At 38.7% G+C, this 18006-nt stretch overlaps 1 protein-coding gene across 1 annotated transcript in view; it reads right to left on the bottom strand.

The window, feature by feature from the left end:
• The window catches only part of prkci (protein kinase C, iota), a 33710-nt gene that overhangs the window by 9569 nt on the left and 6135 nt on the right, over positions 1–18006 (bottom strand). Inside the window, exons 2-10 of the mRNA XM_037084404.1 lie at positions 14805–14926; positions 11030–11119; positions 8359–8409; positions 7662–7747; positions 7099–7236; positions 6931–6988; positions 4640–4695; positions 3562–3738; positions 734–831 (exon numbers count right to left, since the gene is read on the bottom strand). Coding sequence (XP_036940299.1) covers positions 734–831; positions 3562–3738; positions 4640–4695; positions 6931–6988; positions 7099–7236; positions 7662–7747; positions 8359–8409; positions 11030–11119; positions 14805–14926 — 876 coding nt within the window. The remainder of the gene's footprint in view (positions 1–733; positions 832–3561; positions 3739–4639; positions 4696–6930; positions 6989–7098; positions 7237–7661; positions 7748–8358; positions 8410–11029; positions 11120–14804; positions 14927–18006) is intronic.

Below are 18006 nucleotides of genomic sequence, written 5' to 3'. Positions count from 1 at the left end.
TGTTACATATAACCATACCTACCCAACTACTTTGATGGGGGCAAAATGTCAACAAAAACTAAAAGAAAGGTTTTTTTTGTGATCTCTGATGAGATTCTAAAATGTGTAAATAGATTTCCAAGAGCAGTTACAGTGTCTAATTTCCTTAAGCTTGATACAATTAGGTACTTCCACATTTAAATATTTTCTTGTTTTTTTTTTGTTTGTTTTAAAGACGGAAAAGGGCAATTTCACATTCTGTCATGCACCAATCAGAATTAGAATCAAAATGTTGTGATGTTTGTGATTGTGTGCCTGTGTTTCTAATCCACTGTCATTCAAATTTGAACAATCCAAACCAAAAAAATCTTAAACTGATGACATCTTGACCTTTCCTGACGCACTGGCTATGTTGTACTTTTTTTAATCATCTGATTTTATCTTACCTGTGTGTGCAAATACAGTATTTATAAATAGTATAAAGTCCTCGTGCCTAACTGAGCAGAAATTTGAACTACTCCAACATATTTTGAAGGAAAACTACATTTTGTTGCTAGTTGCTTTACAGATTCAGATTATTTATACTTTGTCATTATGCATTAGGTGGAAGTAGGACATTTTTAAAGTAATTTATTGTATCAGCAACTGATGCATTTTCAATCATTTTAAAAGACATCAAAATCTCATAAATCTTTTTTAATTCTTGCAGGCCTTAAAAAAAACTGTGTGACTCATAAAGAAGAGATGCTCTCACCTGCTTTCTGTCTGGAAACAGGAGTGGAGGCCAACCAGGAAGGGATGATTAGAGGCCTGCTCGAATACATGCTTTTCTGTTTGGACCCAATCAATGTCCTGGAAGAAAAATACACAAAGAACACACCCAAAAGTACATCAGAGATCATTCTGACATAGTACCCTTGAACTTATACAAGCTGAATAAGCAAAGTGCTCGATCGACCATCCTCAAAGATAGAGGCTCGCTCATGTCCATGACGGGCAGCAGCCAGAGAAAAGGGCTGAGCCAGTTGAAGCAGGCTGGTCTCTATCGATGGCTCGGTGATAATATGTGTGGACACGGATGTTGCTCACGCTGGCAGGGCAGGGACAGCACAACACTTCACCATTGATTGAAAAGCACTTGTCAATTTGTCAATCACGCTAAGTGCGTCTAATCAAGGCTAACTACTCCTATTGCCTCCGGCTGTGTTGCTACATGTGTACGTCCAGATCAATCTTTGATGACATGATGGTTTATCTACACCTTCTTAGGAAGACTGATGGCTGAAATGAGGTCTGTCAGCGTAACTGAGTCTTTCAGACAAGATACACAAGATGGATGTTCAATCGCATGACACACACACTTACTGTGCTATGAATAACAGCTCTCATTGACTGTGCTAATTGTATTAATTATGCATAGCAGTGACAGAGGACGATGAGTTCACTATTAACTAACCCACTCATATCTCAGTAAATGGGGATTTTATGTTATTGTCACACTGTGCAGACTAAAAGAATGGTTCTGCCCTTGAGATGTTGTACATTTTTCCTTTTTACGTAGATAATTAACAAATTTCATGTTTAAGTGGCTATTAACAAATAAGCAAATCTAAAGCTGAAGCAATTAGTCAATTAATTTGTCAGTTAATCAACATTAACAAATATTCTGATAAGATATTAATCGTTTAAGCTGTTTTTAAAGAAAAACACAACAATTATTCTCGGTTTCCATCCTCTTCAATTTTAGGATGTGCTGCTTTTATCTGTGTGCATGATTGGTACATGAATAACTTTGGGTTTTGGACTGTTGATCGGGCAAAATCCTTTGGGCATTTGGAAACAGAGATGGGATTTCTCCACAATTTTCTAATGATTTATAGTGCAAACAATTCAACAGCTGATAAAATAAGCGACTTATTAATCAAATAATTGTTAGTTTTAGCTTTAGAAACACCCTCATCATTATATATGCCTAAACTGCAGCGGAGGCAGTGGTTCAAATAATAGTTGTGTATCAATATGCAAATTAAACCTCTGCATGACGAAGAAAAGACCTCTGGACCGATATTTGTCTTTGATGTTGAGGATATTAGTACTAATTTCGCTCTTTAACACACATTAGACTGCATATATAGATACAAAGAAAGCATACATGGTATTGTAAGGGAAAAGTTCCTTTTTATGGAGTTAAAACATAACTAAGGAAGGGTTTTAATAGCATTTAATCTTCAGAATCATCTTAATGATTATCATTTGGTCAGTGGGAAAAGACATCCTTTGTCTTTGTGGTGTTTTTGTTGTCCTCAGTATCATACCTTAAACCATGGAGGTGCTGCAGTAATACAAGGCTGTTGGGCTTTCACCAAATATGTGGTCACTGCTCTGTGACATTCATTAATTCTGTCCTGACTCATTTTTCCTTTTGCTGCGAGAGAAAACAGTGTTTGCTTCTCACCAGGGGGAGATTGCTACTGCTGCACAAGTCTAAGAAGCTAAAGTAAAAGACAGTGGAACTAATATTCTCAGCAAATATCAACTTGCATGTACAATGTATTTCATTTCATTTAATTAACTGAGGTAGTGCTGCTTTAGGTCACAGAATACAGTGCAACACTGTATTCACTCGTTATCCTCAAGTCATCTAAACTGCCACAAGTTCTTACTTTAGCATGATGGAAGGTAGATAAATACATACACATGGGACTTGTCAGTCACCTGCTACAAATATTGCCCGTCACAGCTGTTCAGTTGACTTTGCTAAAGTGTAGCAACACTTTGGAGCAGTTAAGTCATAATGAATCCAACCCTGGTTCCAAAAAGCTGGGACGCTGTGTAAAACATAAATGAATCAGAATGCAACTATTTGCAAAGTAATTGTGTTTACCGACAACAATTTAATGAAGTGATGCTGAGCCCATGTAGTAATATCCTTTATACAATATATTTCAACTATGACACTATAACCTGTTAGCAATTAATATGTTTACCTGTGGAAAGTTCCAAACAGGTGTTTTTGGAGCAAACCACAGCTTTCTCAGTCTTTTGTTGCTCTTGTCTTAACTTGTTTGAAACACGCTGCTGGCATCAAATTTACAATAAACATATATTTACAAAAAAAGAGTTGATGATGTAAAATATTACATATTACAATCTTTGTCCTGTTTTAAATTGAGTATGTGTCAAAAAGGGTTAGCAAATTATCGCATTCTGTTTTATTCTGTCCCAACTTTTTGTAATCTGGGTTCTAAGTTAAGTGGATCTGCCATGTTCAGTCAGTCAGTCTTGTTAGCACGTGTTTGTATACGTCACCAGTTTTTGTTTCTTTGTAGACGCCTGTAGTGTCAGAAAGAGGCACAAGAGACAATCTAAGATATATTGTGTGTGAGAGATTTGATTAGGGATTCTTTAGCCGTGGAGCTCAGCGAATTTGTTTTGGTTTTTTTTACCCACATTGGAACAGGCTTTCAGAACCAATCCCTAATTATAACTCCATAAAAAGTAGCTATGTCACTTTAATCAAAACCTAGTAACTCATAAGTAAGTAATTTTGCACAAATTTGATGATCAAAAATCATTGTTTACCTCATCGTCATTGACCAGCTCCTTCTTCACCACCTTCATGGCATAGATCCGCTCTGTCTTTTTCAGCTGCACCAGCAGCACCTTGGCGTAGCTGCCTCTGCCGATTACTCTCAACAGGTCGAAGTCTGCCAGACCAAGGCTGGAAGGCGATTTACCCGTGTCCCTACTGCTCCGCGCCTGGGGGTTGGTAAACACAGAGTGAGAGGACAAGCATGAGAGACCATTGGAAAGAGACATAATGTGATGAACATAAAGTTGACTCTCAGGCAACAGCCTTTCTCAAGATTTCTCAACCGTTCTCAGGATTTTTAATGAACTACTGACATAGCTGACTTTAGCTGATTTCCTTTGGTGGATTTATAAATGAAGTTTAAACCAGCACCAGTTTTTTTTAAACATAAAATCTTAGTCATTACTTTCTTGTCTGTATTAAATATAATCAAATTGCCTCCATTAGTTCGACTTCTTGGTAAACCTGACTCCACTTTCACCATTTCCTCACCTAGCTTCCTCTCTCGTCTCTCCTGTAATCAGTTCTGTAGTGAACCATTCCCTCTACCTATCCATCTAACCTCCCTTCACATAACAACCCCTATCCCCAGAGTCAGACATGGAACTGTGGATAAGATCATCTGGCTTGCCCTCTTTTATCTCAGTCATTCTGTGTCCAACTCGATCCATTCTTTTCCCACCTTTGGCTCTCCAACAACCCCCCTCCAACCCCAAACTACATCCCTGGCCATTAATCAGTCTCTGGTGTTAAAAGGTTACTTTATTAGCTCCACCAAAGGAAATCAATACCCACAGCACTGCAAGGGTGCCTACGTCTGCACGCTCTCTATATCACACAAACACAGCAGGTGGAAGAAGGATCACCCAGATGAACAGATTTTTGTCCCTGGCAAAATATGCCAGGGACAAAAATCCTGTTTGCAGGTGATCTAATTCTCTCACACACAAACGGCACCGATTTGTTTCTCAAAATAAAGATATAAACACACACATATCAATCTATTCATGAGAGTTTGACAGACCATGAGTCACACATCAAGAGAGTTTCAAAAGATTTCTCTCTCACCTCTTTCTCCTCTCCATCGTAAGGCAAGCTTTCTCTGGAGTCTTTATTCTGGGGGCCTGAGAGAGAGAGGAGGAATGTGACAGACAGACAGAAGGAGAGGGGGAGGCAGAGAAAAAAAAGAGAGAAAAAAAAAAGGACCGATGAGACAAGGAGGAGGAAAAAGTAGGTGAGAGACAGTCACACGCTTTGTTCACAGCCCTGCAGTGTCGGAGTAATTTCTCTCTCTGCTCAGTGAGAAAAGAAAATACCCTTTTGTGGCTCTAACAATACAACAAAACCAGAATATTTAAAATAAGACGTTAAAGTAACTCAGCTTTTTACATACATGCAGAGAAGAAACGCATCTCATATCATCGATTCATCATGTTCAAGAATTTAACAAAGATATCTGTATGCACAGCCCTTTTCATACAGCCTTTTCAAGTTGGGAATATTGTGTCGTCATTCTGCGTCTGTATAGAAGTTACAGAGGGGGAATAGGGGTTCAGTTTCGTTCTGCCTCTGATCCACCAGCGGAGGTAGTAACACAGCCGCCTTCAGAGGCAAGACAACCTCTATGTCAAAGATTAAGTGGCATCACAGATAGCATGATGACGACTTTTCCCTGTTCGTGTGGGACAGGGAAAAGTCGTCATCATGCTATCTGTCCTTCCGACTCTTTGTCACAATTCCGCCCGGAAACCAGTGTCCATCCCCAGCACCGAGAGCCAGCCAGCTCATAAGAGAGAAAAAAAAAATACATTTACAATGTCTTTTCTCACCTTCCACTATTGTGTTGTAGTAGTTACTGTCTTTGGCAATTTATTAAGACAAAAAAAAAATCACCAAAAAAAATAAGCAACAATCACAGTGACTCGGTCTGCCCTCCCTCGAGTCTTCAATGACCTTTCCCCCCCTGGAAAACAGAACCCCCCTCCTCAAGTCAGAGCCAGACATGGTCTGCTATTTACTAATGGTGACTATGAGATGTCATTTAGAGCAAAAAACATATCTTTGTCACTTTTCAAGACACATGGTGGGTCAGGATCTCAATCACAATACACCAACAGCATCAATATAATTATAGATGGTTTTCTGAGACATTTTTAGATTAATAGGTTCCAATTTGTCAATTAATCGATCAGTCAATTGAAAGAAAATTACTTGACAACTGTTTTGATAATCCTTTTAACAATTTAAGACATGTTTCTATGAAAAAATGTTGAACTTTCACTGATCCCGCCTGCTTAAATGATGAATGAAAGAATTTGCTGCATTTCTTGTCATTTATTAATAAATGAAGAATCGTTTGGTTGTGGAAAAAAGAAACAATATAAAGAAGTCACTTTGGGCTCAAAGAAATTATGATGAGCATTTTTCACGTTTTCTTTACATATTATAGACTAAATGATTAATTAACCAGTCGACAGATTAATTGTGCAGCTCTTTTTTCCGTGATTGCACCCCACACTTTCAGGGGTGTCCCATGAGTATCTATTGTAAAAGGCGTTTCAAACCATCCTAAGCTCTCTCATACCAGTCAGCCTCTTGACCACCTGACTGGACTTAAGTCTGGTGCTGTAGGTTAACCCCAAATGCAGCTGACTGACTTGTAGTCTGGGTGGTCACTGCTGTGTTAATGTCAACAGGAAATATGGGTAGAGAGAGAGGGGTGTGACATGCAACAAAGGTCCTCCACTTGAATCGACCCACGAATACTGCAGTTATTTGATATGTATTTTAACCACTAGGCTATCACAATCCCCTGATTTAGCCTTTTTGCAAAAATAAAATAAGATGCTTTTAAAGATTTACATCCTGCAAACAGATGAAGTTGCTCAGGGGGTTAGAGCCACACACAAACTGTGGAAATGGTGGGAGACCAGCTAATGCACTGTTGGGTTTTGCTCTTTTTATAGCATTTGTTGACAATAACAAAAGTAAGACCACAGCAGCCTTATCTTTTAGGAGCAGTGTTGTAAAGCTGCAGGCAATGAGTCAGTTTAAATCCTCATGTCAAAAAAGGCAAAGAGATTCAAAAGGGAGAGAGTAAAATGGGAGAAAAAGTAAAAACTTTGCACTGATGTTTCAAACGCACATAAATTAACATATCCCTGATATTTAAAGAACAGTGTTATGATCTTTTCTTAATTTATGAGATTCCAAACCAAAACTATTTCCTTTTTAAAAGAAAGGACATCAATGTTTCTGACTTCTGAGTACCATTTGTAAACACTTTAAGTGTGTACACATGGGTGTGTGTGTGTGTGTGTGTGTGTGTGTGTGTGTGTGCGTGTGCATGCGTGCATTACCTGGCTGTTCAGTTGGGTCTAATGGACTTGATGGTGTTCCACCAGGCATCATTGATTCCTACATAACAACAGTCACCATTAAGTATTATGACAGAGACAATATCAAAACTATATGTATGACCAATAGATGGTAACAAGGCACTTCACGCCATCAAGTTACTGACTCACCTGGAACATTGGTCTGCCACACTCCACTGTGACCAGTTTATGGCACTTCTTGTGCACCAGCAGTTTGCAGTTGATGCATTTGTATCCTTGTCTACCCAGACCCCAGATACGGTCTGCACAGATGGCGCAGTGGGCCCGCTGCTCATGAAAGTAGATGGAGAGAGATCATCATTACAAACAAGCACAGATTATATTCCAGGGGATGAAAGAGAGACAGTGATGGCTTCGGAAACATGTAGCCCTGCTGGACAGGAATTAAAATGTAGCAGAGCCATAGCTCTGTCAGCACCATTCTTTTTACTCCATCAATCAATCAATACAAACACAAATTACTCTGGCCCAGTGGACATCTCATTCTCCTTTAAATACAGATACAAATCCAGTACCTAAGCATTGAAATGTGCAGTGTGTTTAGGTTTTACTTGTAAAAACAGAAGATATTTCCCCTATTACCATTACTCAACAATGTAAAGTACATGAAATACACAATATTAAATATATAGTAGAGACATATGAATGAAGAGCCTTTAGGTGTACAATACTGAGACAGTGTTTTGTCTCACCCGGTTGAATCTCTTAGCCTGAAAGGCGTGACCACTGGCATAGTAAAGCTTCCTCCAGCGCCGCGCTCCACGCCGATATATAGACTCTGTGAAAAAAGGAAAAGGAGGGCTTCTGCTTTACATGTTCCTATTCATTTGTCTAGAAGTATATAGGAAATCCACTTTGACATCTGAGGTAACTACAGTAGGTGACAATTTAAGTGTGGCAAAGCTAAAGTAAGCTCAGTGTTCTGTAAAGTGTCAAAAGGTTTGAAGAATGTGCTTGTAGAAGGCCCACCCTCTGCTGTTCATTTTTGGAGGCCAGAATCAACACCATCAACACACTTGCACTAAGATGTGTATGTGCATGAATGTGCAACTACAGAGTTACAAACTGTGGGAATTTTGAGTGCTGAGTTTCACACACAAATCTGCTGTAAGATGTTTTAAAAGCTCTTTTAGAGCCCGGACCAATCATCTGTTGGCTATTATTGGGCGTTATGAACTAACTCTTTTTTTAAAAGAGATTATGATACATAAAAAGATGCTCAGGGGGTAATTTATATATTTTTTATTCAAAGTGAATCTTCTCCTGGAAAAAATAGGAATTTGCTTCTGTGCTCCAAATCTGACATAAATAAAAAAAGTAAAAACAGGATTCTTTGGGACCTCGGCTGACAGATTATGTGAAACTGAAGAAGCAAATGGTTAAACTCACTGTCTTCTCCCGGACAGGGCATGCCAGGTTTCTCTGGTACACATGGGAACACTAGGAAGCAGAAAAAAGAAAAGAAAAACACAGCTACATGTGAGAAAATTATTTTTTATCCAAGGAAGGCAAGTCTGACAGTATTCATGTCTGAGTGCTTGCATATTTTTCACTTCCTCTCAACACTACAGCTGTTACAGCTACCTGTACCAACCAGTCACCCCAGCAATTCATGATGAAATTCACTCATGTTGTTTTTATGATGGTGCCAGTTTATATGTGTCTGTGCAGCATACAGTCAAGGGGGAAAAGACATAGTCTCAAAGAAGCCGACACAGATTATTTGTGTGCGAATGTTTGTGTATGAGAGAGGGAGAGATGCTCGAGCTAGACTGGGGGCAGTGTGAGTCAGAGGCGAGGCGTGGGATACAGCCGACAAGCTCGTTAACGAGCAGACCTGGCGACCCCCCTGCGGCACCGTGACGTCCCCCCCACCCCCACCCCTCCTCCGTTCATCCTCTGCCGTCACGCTGGCATCCACTGTACTCTTGACCCCTCACCTCTGACTTGATTAAAACTTTACATTAACCACACAGGCAGCTTCTGTCCCCGCTACCCCCAGGTTATATGCTTATACAGACTGTCAATCAAATGTTCTATATAATTCCACATATACGACCCCTGCCGCTAGCTCCGCACCCTGCGTCTGAGTTTAGCCCTGACCTCTGGATTCATGAAGCTGTACAAGTATTTGTCAAGACTGCTGAGCTTAGACGAGGATGTGAGCTAGCTCGAGGGCTCGTAGACAGACGTCAACAGCGGAAGTAATGTTGTTTTCACAGGTCAGTGCGGCGTTAACCATATGTTTTGATGCTTCCTTGTTGTGTACATTATCGGGCTGTCTTTGCTTGGATTGAACAGAAATCTAACATCAACACATTTGAAGAACATTAAAGCAAAGGATATCAGCTTGTCAAATGTCAAGATTAGTAGTGAACTAAATCTAAATCTGTCATTTACATTATTGTTGCATTTCAGAATGCTGGAAAAGAACAAAAACAAAATCAGATTCAAACTATTTTCAGAAATGAAGAATATTCAAGACATCACATAAGCGAACATCTAAACATTTTGATCAGGATTTCCTGGAAATCAGAATCAGGGTTATCATCAGCAGTAACTAAACACGACTCCAAGAAGAGTTAACCTGCCCCAGATGACGAGATCAAAACCTGTAACCAGCATGCCTGCTGACCAATCAGATCAGTTATCATTCCCACAGGATACCAATATGGACTACAGCTGACTTTATAATAAAGTGACACATAACAAAGACCAAAAGATATCTTAACAGAGTTGTAGATACATTTTGTGGTTCCAACAAACAGCGGGATAGTTCATGACACTAAATACATAATAACGTTAATAGTGGCTTTTTAATTCCCAAAAGGATTCCTGACAGTGTTAATGCTTTTACACTCGACACTCTTTCATCAGCTCAGCGTGACACTAGGTGACTTTATGATGATGATAATTGGAAATAGTTTAATTAATTAGCTCCTGGGATTATAAATGCAACACGTCTGTCAAATAGACCTCGTCTGGCATCCATTAATTTTCCCACTTTACTTTTAACTTTTTATAACAGAGTCAAAATGATTCAGCATAAGATTAAAAAAAACAAAAATAATACTATATTCTACATATATGTATAGTAATTCCCACACTAATTATTCTGTTCCAACTGCATGATTCTTTTGAAGATAATTCATCTCGTTGAGTATCAGTTTCTGTTGTCGCTATAACAGAATTTTTCCTGCAGGTATCGCATTCCATCTCATATCAAATTATACACTTGCTAATAGTTCTGACTGTCAACGCCACTTCTTTCATTAAAATGTGCTGGATATGAAGCTAAAACCCAGAGTTAATTAGGTAAGTTGATAATAGGTTTCGTGACACAACCTACCATAAACTAAATTGTTGTTGATGTATATATTTAAGCCTAAGTGTTTCACAAGTCTATATTGTGTTAGGGTTTTATAAGAGATATATCAAATATATTTATCTGTATGGTGATTAAAAACTCATGTCTGGTGGCTGTCATAACTCCTAGATACTTTGACTGATCTGTTTACATTAGTACTGTCTGTAAACACAGGAGTTAAGAAGACTGTTTTTTAATGACATACAGGAAACCAACAATTATATAATACAAGATAACCCATCTTTTCTAATATATTTTGTAAGATATATTAGTTAGTTTTAAGAACACTATTTCCCCCATGTCGTGGCAATATATAGATTTCTCACTTAAAGATTAATTGTAATCAGCAGCAGGCAGTTAATTACAAAAGAGTCAAGTTTGTCCTGGATGATCTGTGTTGGCACTGCTCATTAGTTGTGATCCAGGGCCTGAGGTCTTGTAAACTGTAGCTCAATGAGCAGTAATAGAAAATACTGTAACACTGCCAGCTTGACTGATGATTAAAAGCTCAACAAAGACATCAGCGAACTGGTCGAGGAGCAAAGAGTCAAAAGATAACAGGCTTCTCATCTGGACCAAGGATCTGGTGTGAAGTAACATCTAACTGGTTACAGGACATGAGGACATCCTGTGAGTTAAATCCTGAAACTGTGCGTGATTTGTTAGAAGTTCTGCCTGTGTGAGGAGGCTCACCGTGGATAATGAGTTCTGAGTCTTTGTTGAGTTCGTAGAGACGCAGTGCTTCTTCCAACTCCAACTGTGACGACACAGTGCAGGGGTCACCTAACAGCAGAGGAGACACCAGATGTCATTCACCACTTTAAAGAACAGACAAGAAACCAGGTTGATGCAAGAACTTCGGTGAGGGACGACCATCAGAGAATGTTTTTACATCCTCTGCACTAACCACATTTCTGTAAAGCTACATTTATTTTGAATTGATTTTTTCCTCTATGATGTACCTTTCTGAGGGACCAAAGCTGGCATAGATCAAGTATAGTAGTGAGAGACAAAGACAATATTTTACCTTTCATTTTGTTTGGACAACATTTGGACAGACAGCAGAATGAAAGTTGTTTCTTACTGTGTGAATATGAAAAACATTTAAAATTTTACAATTAACCCACTGCTTTAGACTTTGTTTATAACTTTAATTATCTGTGACACGAGCAGAAATTAAAAAAGAAAATGAATCAGTAACTATCTTGATACCTGTATAATTGGTTAGTGATCATTTTAAATATATACTGAAATGCGAGGATTTGATGCTTTTCTTTGTTAGTCATGATGGTAATTTGAAGGTGCCACCTTGAAATAATTTTCATAACATTTTCAAACATTTTATAGACAAAAACATTCATCAGGAAATTATTGGCTGATTAACAGAAAAATAAAGTTGCATCTGCTACAGGTAAGAAAAAAAAATTCCTTTTATCCATTTGCGCTGCTGCGACACAGTAACAGTTCCCGTCTCAAGTTTTCTATCTTGTTTTGATCACATTTTTGTCAGAAAGCTAATAATCCAAGTTCTTTTTGTGCCCCTTAGTAGGTGCTTGTATTAACACAAATCAAATTCTTTCATGTAAGTAAATGAGGGAAACCAGGCATCTCATTTGCATGACATGTTGGAGATCAGGTAAATGAAGAAAATCTACAATGACCAGGTTAGCCAGGTTAGCCAGAAGACATATAATGTCTTTTTCTAGGTTCCTCATTTTATTTGGGTTACTACTAAAATAGGTTTACCTGCTTTAATGCTCAAAAAAACACACCAGCCAGCACTGCACACAGCCTCTTCAGTCAGCTGTGTGTCTTCAGCTTCCAATTAGCTTCACTTCTACTATAAATATAGGCCTCAATCATGCAAATTTGTGACATGGTGATGTAGTCTGATGTGGGAGCGGGAAGTTGAGCTACTAGAGAGGTGTTTCAGGCTTTTCAAAAGCAGTGTTTTCTGTGAAAGGAGAGAGGAACCCCCACTGGCGTGGACTTTGGCCTTTTTAACTATCAAGTACCTGAATAACACACTGAACAAAGTAAAATAATTAAAAAGCATAATAGGTATCCTATAATACACAGAAATAAAAGAAAATAAAACGAAAGACAACGAAGTAGTACATATACTATATTTCCAGTTCCCAAAGCAAAAGGTTGTAAGTGTAAACGGTGAGTAATACATGGCCAGCACTGACATTAAGAAAGAAACATCAAACTGTTGCAGGTGTGATAGGAGTTGCACTACATGATCTAAATGTTGAAAAAAGTATGTGGGTGAGAGAGAACATCTGCTGCAGCCATTCCACATAGTTTTAATTGTACAAGCCTATTTGTACAGTACTCAGTCTACATCAATAATTAAAATGCCACTCAGATGCAGATCTAATTATTTCCTTATCATTACCAGATAGAGTCAAGTGTTGGTGTAACACACTGAGAGAGGTAGTGATGTCATGGACTCTATTCTTAGTGATCTACCAAATGAATCACAACTAGAGCCTGCTGATTTTATAAATAGCTCCAGAACAGAAACTATGATACACAGTGTGTATCTAAGATAACATACCTAGATAACAGACATACAACAGTGGGTGGACAGGGACAACCATCAAGTAAAGGTAGCATATGGTGTCCTACACTGTCTGATTTTATCTTTACTCAAAGGTTTTGGTTTCAGGGGGTGTCGTAAAGTTTGTGAATGCGGCTTCTATGTGGTTTACAGAGAAAATCAAACAAGAACAGATCATTTACATGAGTACATTAAAAAAGAGGTACTAATACAGCTGAATCCCTTACTGAACCAATTGTCCTAATAAAAGTAAATTCAGAGAGCTTTTGCCAAAACTTTGCAGTGTGTTTTTTTAAATTCTTGATGAGATTTATAAAGCAAATTCTAGTATGTCTAATGTTTGTAAGACAAATGCATATAAATAAACGTCGCTGTGGGGCAAAACATTTTACAGTGAAAAAAGAACCTTGTCCGTGCTCTCTGGTGGTAAAACCGTCACAATATGTTTCTAAATGACAAACATCTTTTTGTCCCCTCGTCCAATTCTTTAACCTTCAGTATGGATTGTGAGCCCATATGCGCTTTTGGAAAAGAAAATGTTTTTAAGTAAAAAAAATACGATTGCTGCACCAGAAATGGCATATTGGCCCAAATATGTGACAAGATTTTCTTTGCCTCCCAATGTCTCTGCTGTGGAAACAGACTGAGATCTGAATCATCTGTCAAGCAGAAATGCCAATGTCACAGATGATGAAGAGCTCAAAAAGTCAAAAACTGATTCTTAAAAATGAGAAATTCTTTTCGAGAATCAACATCAGTAGTTTCTTCTACAATTTCTGACTATATACTGGCATTGGCATTTAGAGTCAACTGACCTGACACTTTGACCTGTTGATTATTTCAACCGTTTTGGGTTTCTAAAATGTCAAAATGGTAATTAACCTGTAACAACTTCCTGCCCACCCCTGGTTTAAGCAACATTTCCTGGTTTAAAACCTGCCTATTAGGAATATGACTTTGGTTACAGACAATTTAGTTGGCTGAACAGGTACAGACAAACAACCAACTGATTGTTTAAGAATTTCAGCTTTGGCTGGTGAACTCTTTGAAGTTATAACTCATCCACTTGTGGTATATAGCTATTTGTCACAGTCATTAAAAGTTGTGGTTTGTGTTTACCTTGGTTTCAACTCAACTTTTTATAACACATGGAGAAAGATACCATGAGAACAATACTTCTTTTAGAAAGATAGTCACTTTATAAAGTTTTTAATTTTTAGCAGATCAAGCAGACGTCTTGGTGCCATTTGGTACCTTTGAACCAGGGTTACAAAATAATTAAATACAGGTACAGTTTCTAATTATCTCAGTAATAACACAAGTTCACATTGCAGAGCTTTATGTATCTGGTTTCCATGGATGGGGCAGTATGAGACACACACAGCTACCACTGAAGTACTTCGTTATGACCATCAAGCAGATTTTCTTTCTCAGACAGGCTAATGACTCCAGTGGTTGTATGTGGGTGGCAACCAGTGCGAGCTGATCTGAGCCTAATGAGTTTGGGCAGGCTGACCTTATCCTGAGCAGAGCGATTTGACGGCTCCATCTTTCCTATGACACTATTATTGCTGCCTGAGTAACTGGCAGACAACAACAAGGAATTGGGTGGGGGGGATTTACCCTTTCTTGACTGACAAGAAAAGACTCAGTCTTTACAGAAAAGTGACAAGACTGTGTGTGCTCCTGTGAGCATGTGTTCATTTTAACACATGGAACTGCCAAATGCTGGCAAATTCAGCCAGTGGCCTCTAAATGTTTTTAATCTACTTGAAGATGTTGCATATAGCCATGACTTGATTTTTATTTTGTAAACAAACAGACAATAAAATCTTGCAATTCTTGCTGGTCGTCTTGAAGTACAGATGGAAAAATAATAAAAGGATGGAAGAGAAGACGTACCTTCCTCATCGATCCACTTCATGGTGAAGAGTTGGTCGTTGTCCATGGAGCACATGTCCCTCACCTCCCCGTACAGACCCTCAAATGAGATGGACGGCTCAAAATGAGTGATCATGATGTCCCTGCAAATAAGACAAACGGTGTTTTATTTAACTTAAGTATTGCAACTAAAAATATGTTTGCTTTGTCAATATCATTAAAAATGTCAATAAATCGTGTATCAGTCAATTCAGACAGTCAAACAGTTTTCAGACAACAAACCCAATCACTGTCCAACATAAAAATAATTCTAATGTAGCACTATGTAGCAAAAAAATATATATCATGTCATTTTAATTTTAGCATTTTTTAAGAGAATAGTAATTGTGATATGATTCATGATTCCTTGGACTGATCATTTTTGCATCACAATATTCAATTTCCCTGATAAAACTAATCAGTCATACAACATGACAGCTGAACAAGATTTGTGTGCCAGAACATCTTTGCAGCACTACAGTACTTTATTATGATGTTCTTTTGTCAGACATTTTACCTTTGCTATCAATCAAGCAGCACTGGTAACTGATCAAAACTCTTTATCTGCAGATATTTACAGCTGAGGCATAGGAGTCAGGATGGAGAGCACACATGTCCCATGAGTGCATCACCAGTTTTACATACAGTAGAAGGCAAAGGGCAAAACCAAATTTACACTAAACGTTAGGTTTCACAATTAATCCAAATATAAGCAATATGACAATATGTGCAGTAAGTACAAGATCCAAATATCATAGACCATGATTAACAACGTTTTGGATTTTGTCAGTGAAAATGAAAATTGTGATGCAAAGTTAATCATTCTCACTACTCATGAATCACAATATTGCGCAATATGTTATCTAAATAACTTCCACTACCACACAAATCTGCCGTATTGATGTCAAAGCAAAAACTATTAAAATATTTATGATGTTTATTTTTTGAAAAGGAATGTATTAAACAATTTATGGTCTATTCTATTGTGTACTGAGCACTGACTCGAGTGCCATCTTGAAAACTTTAAAATGTAACACACATATTTAAAACAAACACATTTTGTTTAAATATATATACGTCTGAATAAATCACAGAGAAGGAGATATATTCTCAAAACATTTCAATAAAGACAAATTCCATGTGTTATCTGACACTGTTCGTGAATGAGACTGCTGGTTTTCCTGTGTGGAATAGAAGCGAGAATAACAAAAACTCAACAACAAAAATAGTATTGGAATATCTGGGAACAGGCAATTTCGGTTTCCCTATGAAAATAAACAGAAAAATAAACTTTTATGAGTAGGGAATGTGACGTATTACCACTGACAGACAGTTAATATTAACACACACAAGAGAGCCAGAAAATATTTGGCATTTTCATTTGACAACTGAAAAAAATGATTTATCAGCTGATTGATTCAGCACTAATCATCCAACATACAGTTACAACACTCCCACTCCCTCCTGCTCTCTGATGCACTCCGAGGCAAAATTCTAGAAAATGCCAGACTTTTGACAAGGAGAGAAAGAGGTGAGAGAGCATCCTTTTTTCCCAATCGCTGCTGTGTGTGAGTCACAGTCTCACAGTCTGTCACATTTGTGTGTGCATTCATCTGTACAGCATGATTGTGGGTGTGAGAAAGAGAGAGCGAGAGGAGGAGCACAAAATAGTGAGAGGGGGAGACAGACAGCCACAAACTAAAGTAGAATGACTCATAGGCAGTGGTGGTTGGAGTTGTACTGTGCCCGCTTTCGTTAAGGCTCACCATCCACCACTGCACTCCATCAATTAATGGAAAGCGGTCAAAAAAAAACAAACGAAGAAGCTAAGAAGCTTTTAATCAACAAGGACATCACTCTCTGCCTCTTCAGTCCACACAAACAATCAAACAAATGGAGAGGTTTGAATAAGGAGCATAGTGGTTGGTGACCAACAGCATCTATCCCTGTAGATGGGATCATCTGCCCCTTATCAATTCACGGTGGCGTTAGGATTGATGTCGCCAGTTCACAGCCCTCTGGCCAGGCTCAGTGGTGTTTACAACCCGAAGATGGGGGATGGAGATGGTGTACACATGAGCTTTTACAGGTCTGCAGGCCACAGGGGTCTGAGCTCAGGCGTCTCCATGTGTGTGGAATCATAAGACAGAAAGAGAAAGTATGGTAAAGAGGTGATGTAAAAAGGGAAGTTAAGAGGGGGTCATGTGTAAAAAGCCCTCACACCAGCCAGAGAGTGGGCCACAAGGACAAGGATCTCTTACTTCCTTTACTGCCATCGTCAAAGAGGAACCCTGTTTTTCATCAACGTGAGAGCTTTACAGCAGGATGATAAAATCCCAATACAAGAAGTTAACAACACATACTTTCAAGGACACCTACTGTACAAGTCCAAGGACAGCATAGAGTGTGTAAGGTCACTATGGGGTCAGTCCTTACCAGGAGCAAACACACACAAATAGCAATCGACTGTGATTTACTGGCTGGTATTCCAGTTTAATATTAATACTGAGCACAAACACAGCAAGTAAATAGAGCACTCTGGGTAAGAATACACTGATGAAGGCCTCCAACTCCTGTTCCCTGCCTCTTGCTCTCTCCAATCCGGCTGGTGTTAATCATTAGTAGGGGGGAGGAGAAGACTGGAAACTACACTCCTACAGTCCGTTCTCTCCTTTGGGAGAAGCATGGTAGCTCTACTTCCTCTTAAAGCTCTGATAACATCAGAGGATAGAGAGTGCACACTGCAGTACACACACACTAAAGTTCACATAGACGATACAGGCAGTGTATTAACACCAGCAGACGACTAACTGTGTCACATGCAAGAGCTGTGGGTGTTCATTAAACACTGTGCATCTGCTCTGTAGTTAAAGTTTAGCCACGTCTCAGGTGCCTCTAACAACATCCTCTATGTAACATATACAAGCTCAGCTGATGGCTACAGCAGGGACATGTCAATGGCAGAGACTATAAAGACACAAAATCAAGTAAGAAGCAGAAAATACTTAAATTTCTTAAACTGCTGTTTCATAGGTTTCTTTACATAATCATGCTTTTTTAGGGTTTTTTCTGCATACAGAATTACGAGACAGCCTCCAGTGTCAAATTTGGTTCAGCCTCCAGCTCCTGACACAACTCTGACAGGCCTCTTGTCAGAGAAACACCATTTTCAAACAAGTTTCAA

Source organism: Acanthopagrus latus, chromosome 21, assembly GCF_904848185.1.
Source record: "Acanthopagrus latus isolate v.2019 chromosome 21, fAcaLat1.1, whole genome shotgun sequence".
NCBI classification, from domain to species: domain Eukaryota; kingdom Metazoa; phylum Chordata; class Actinopteri; order Spariformes; family Sparidae; genus Acanthopagrus; species Acanthopagrus latus.
This window is presented reverse-complemented; position numbering and strand designations above follow the sequence as displayed.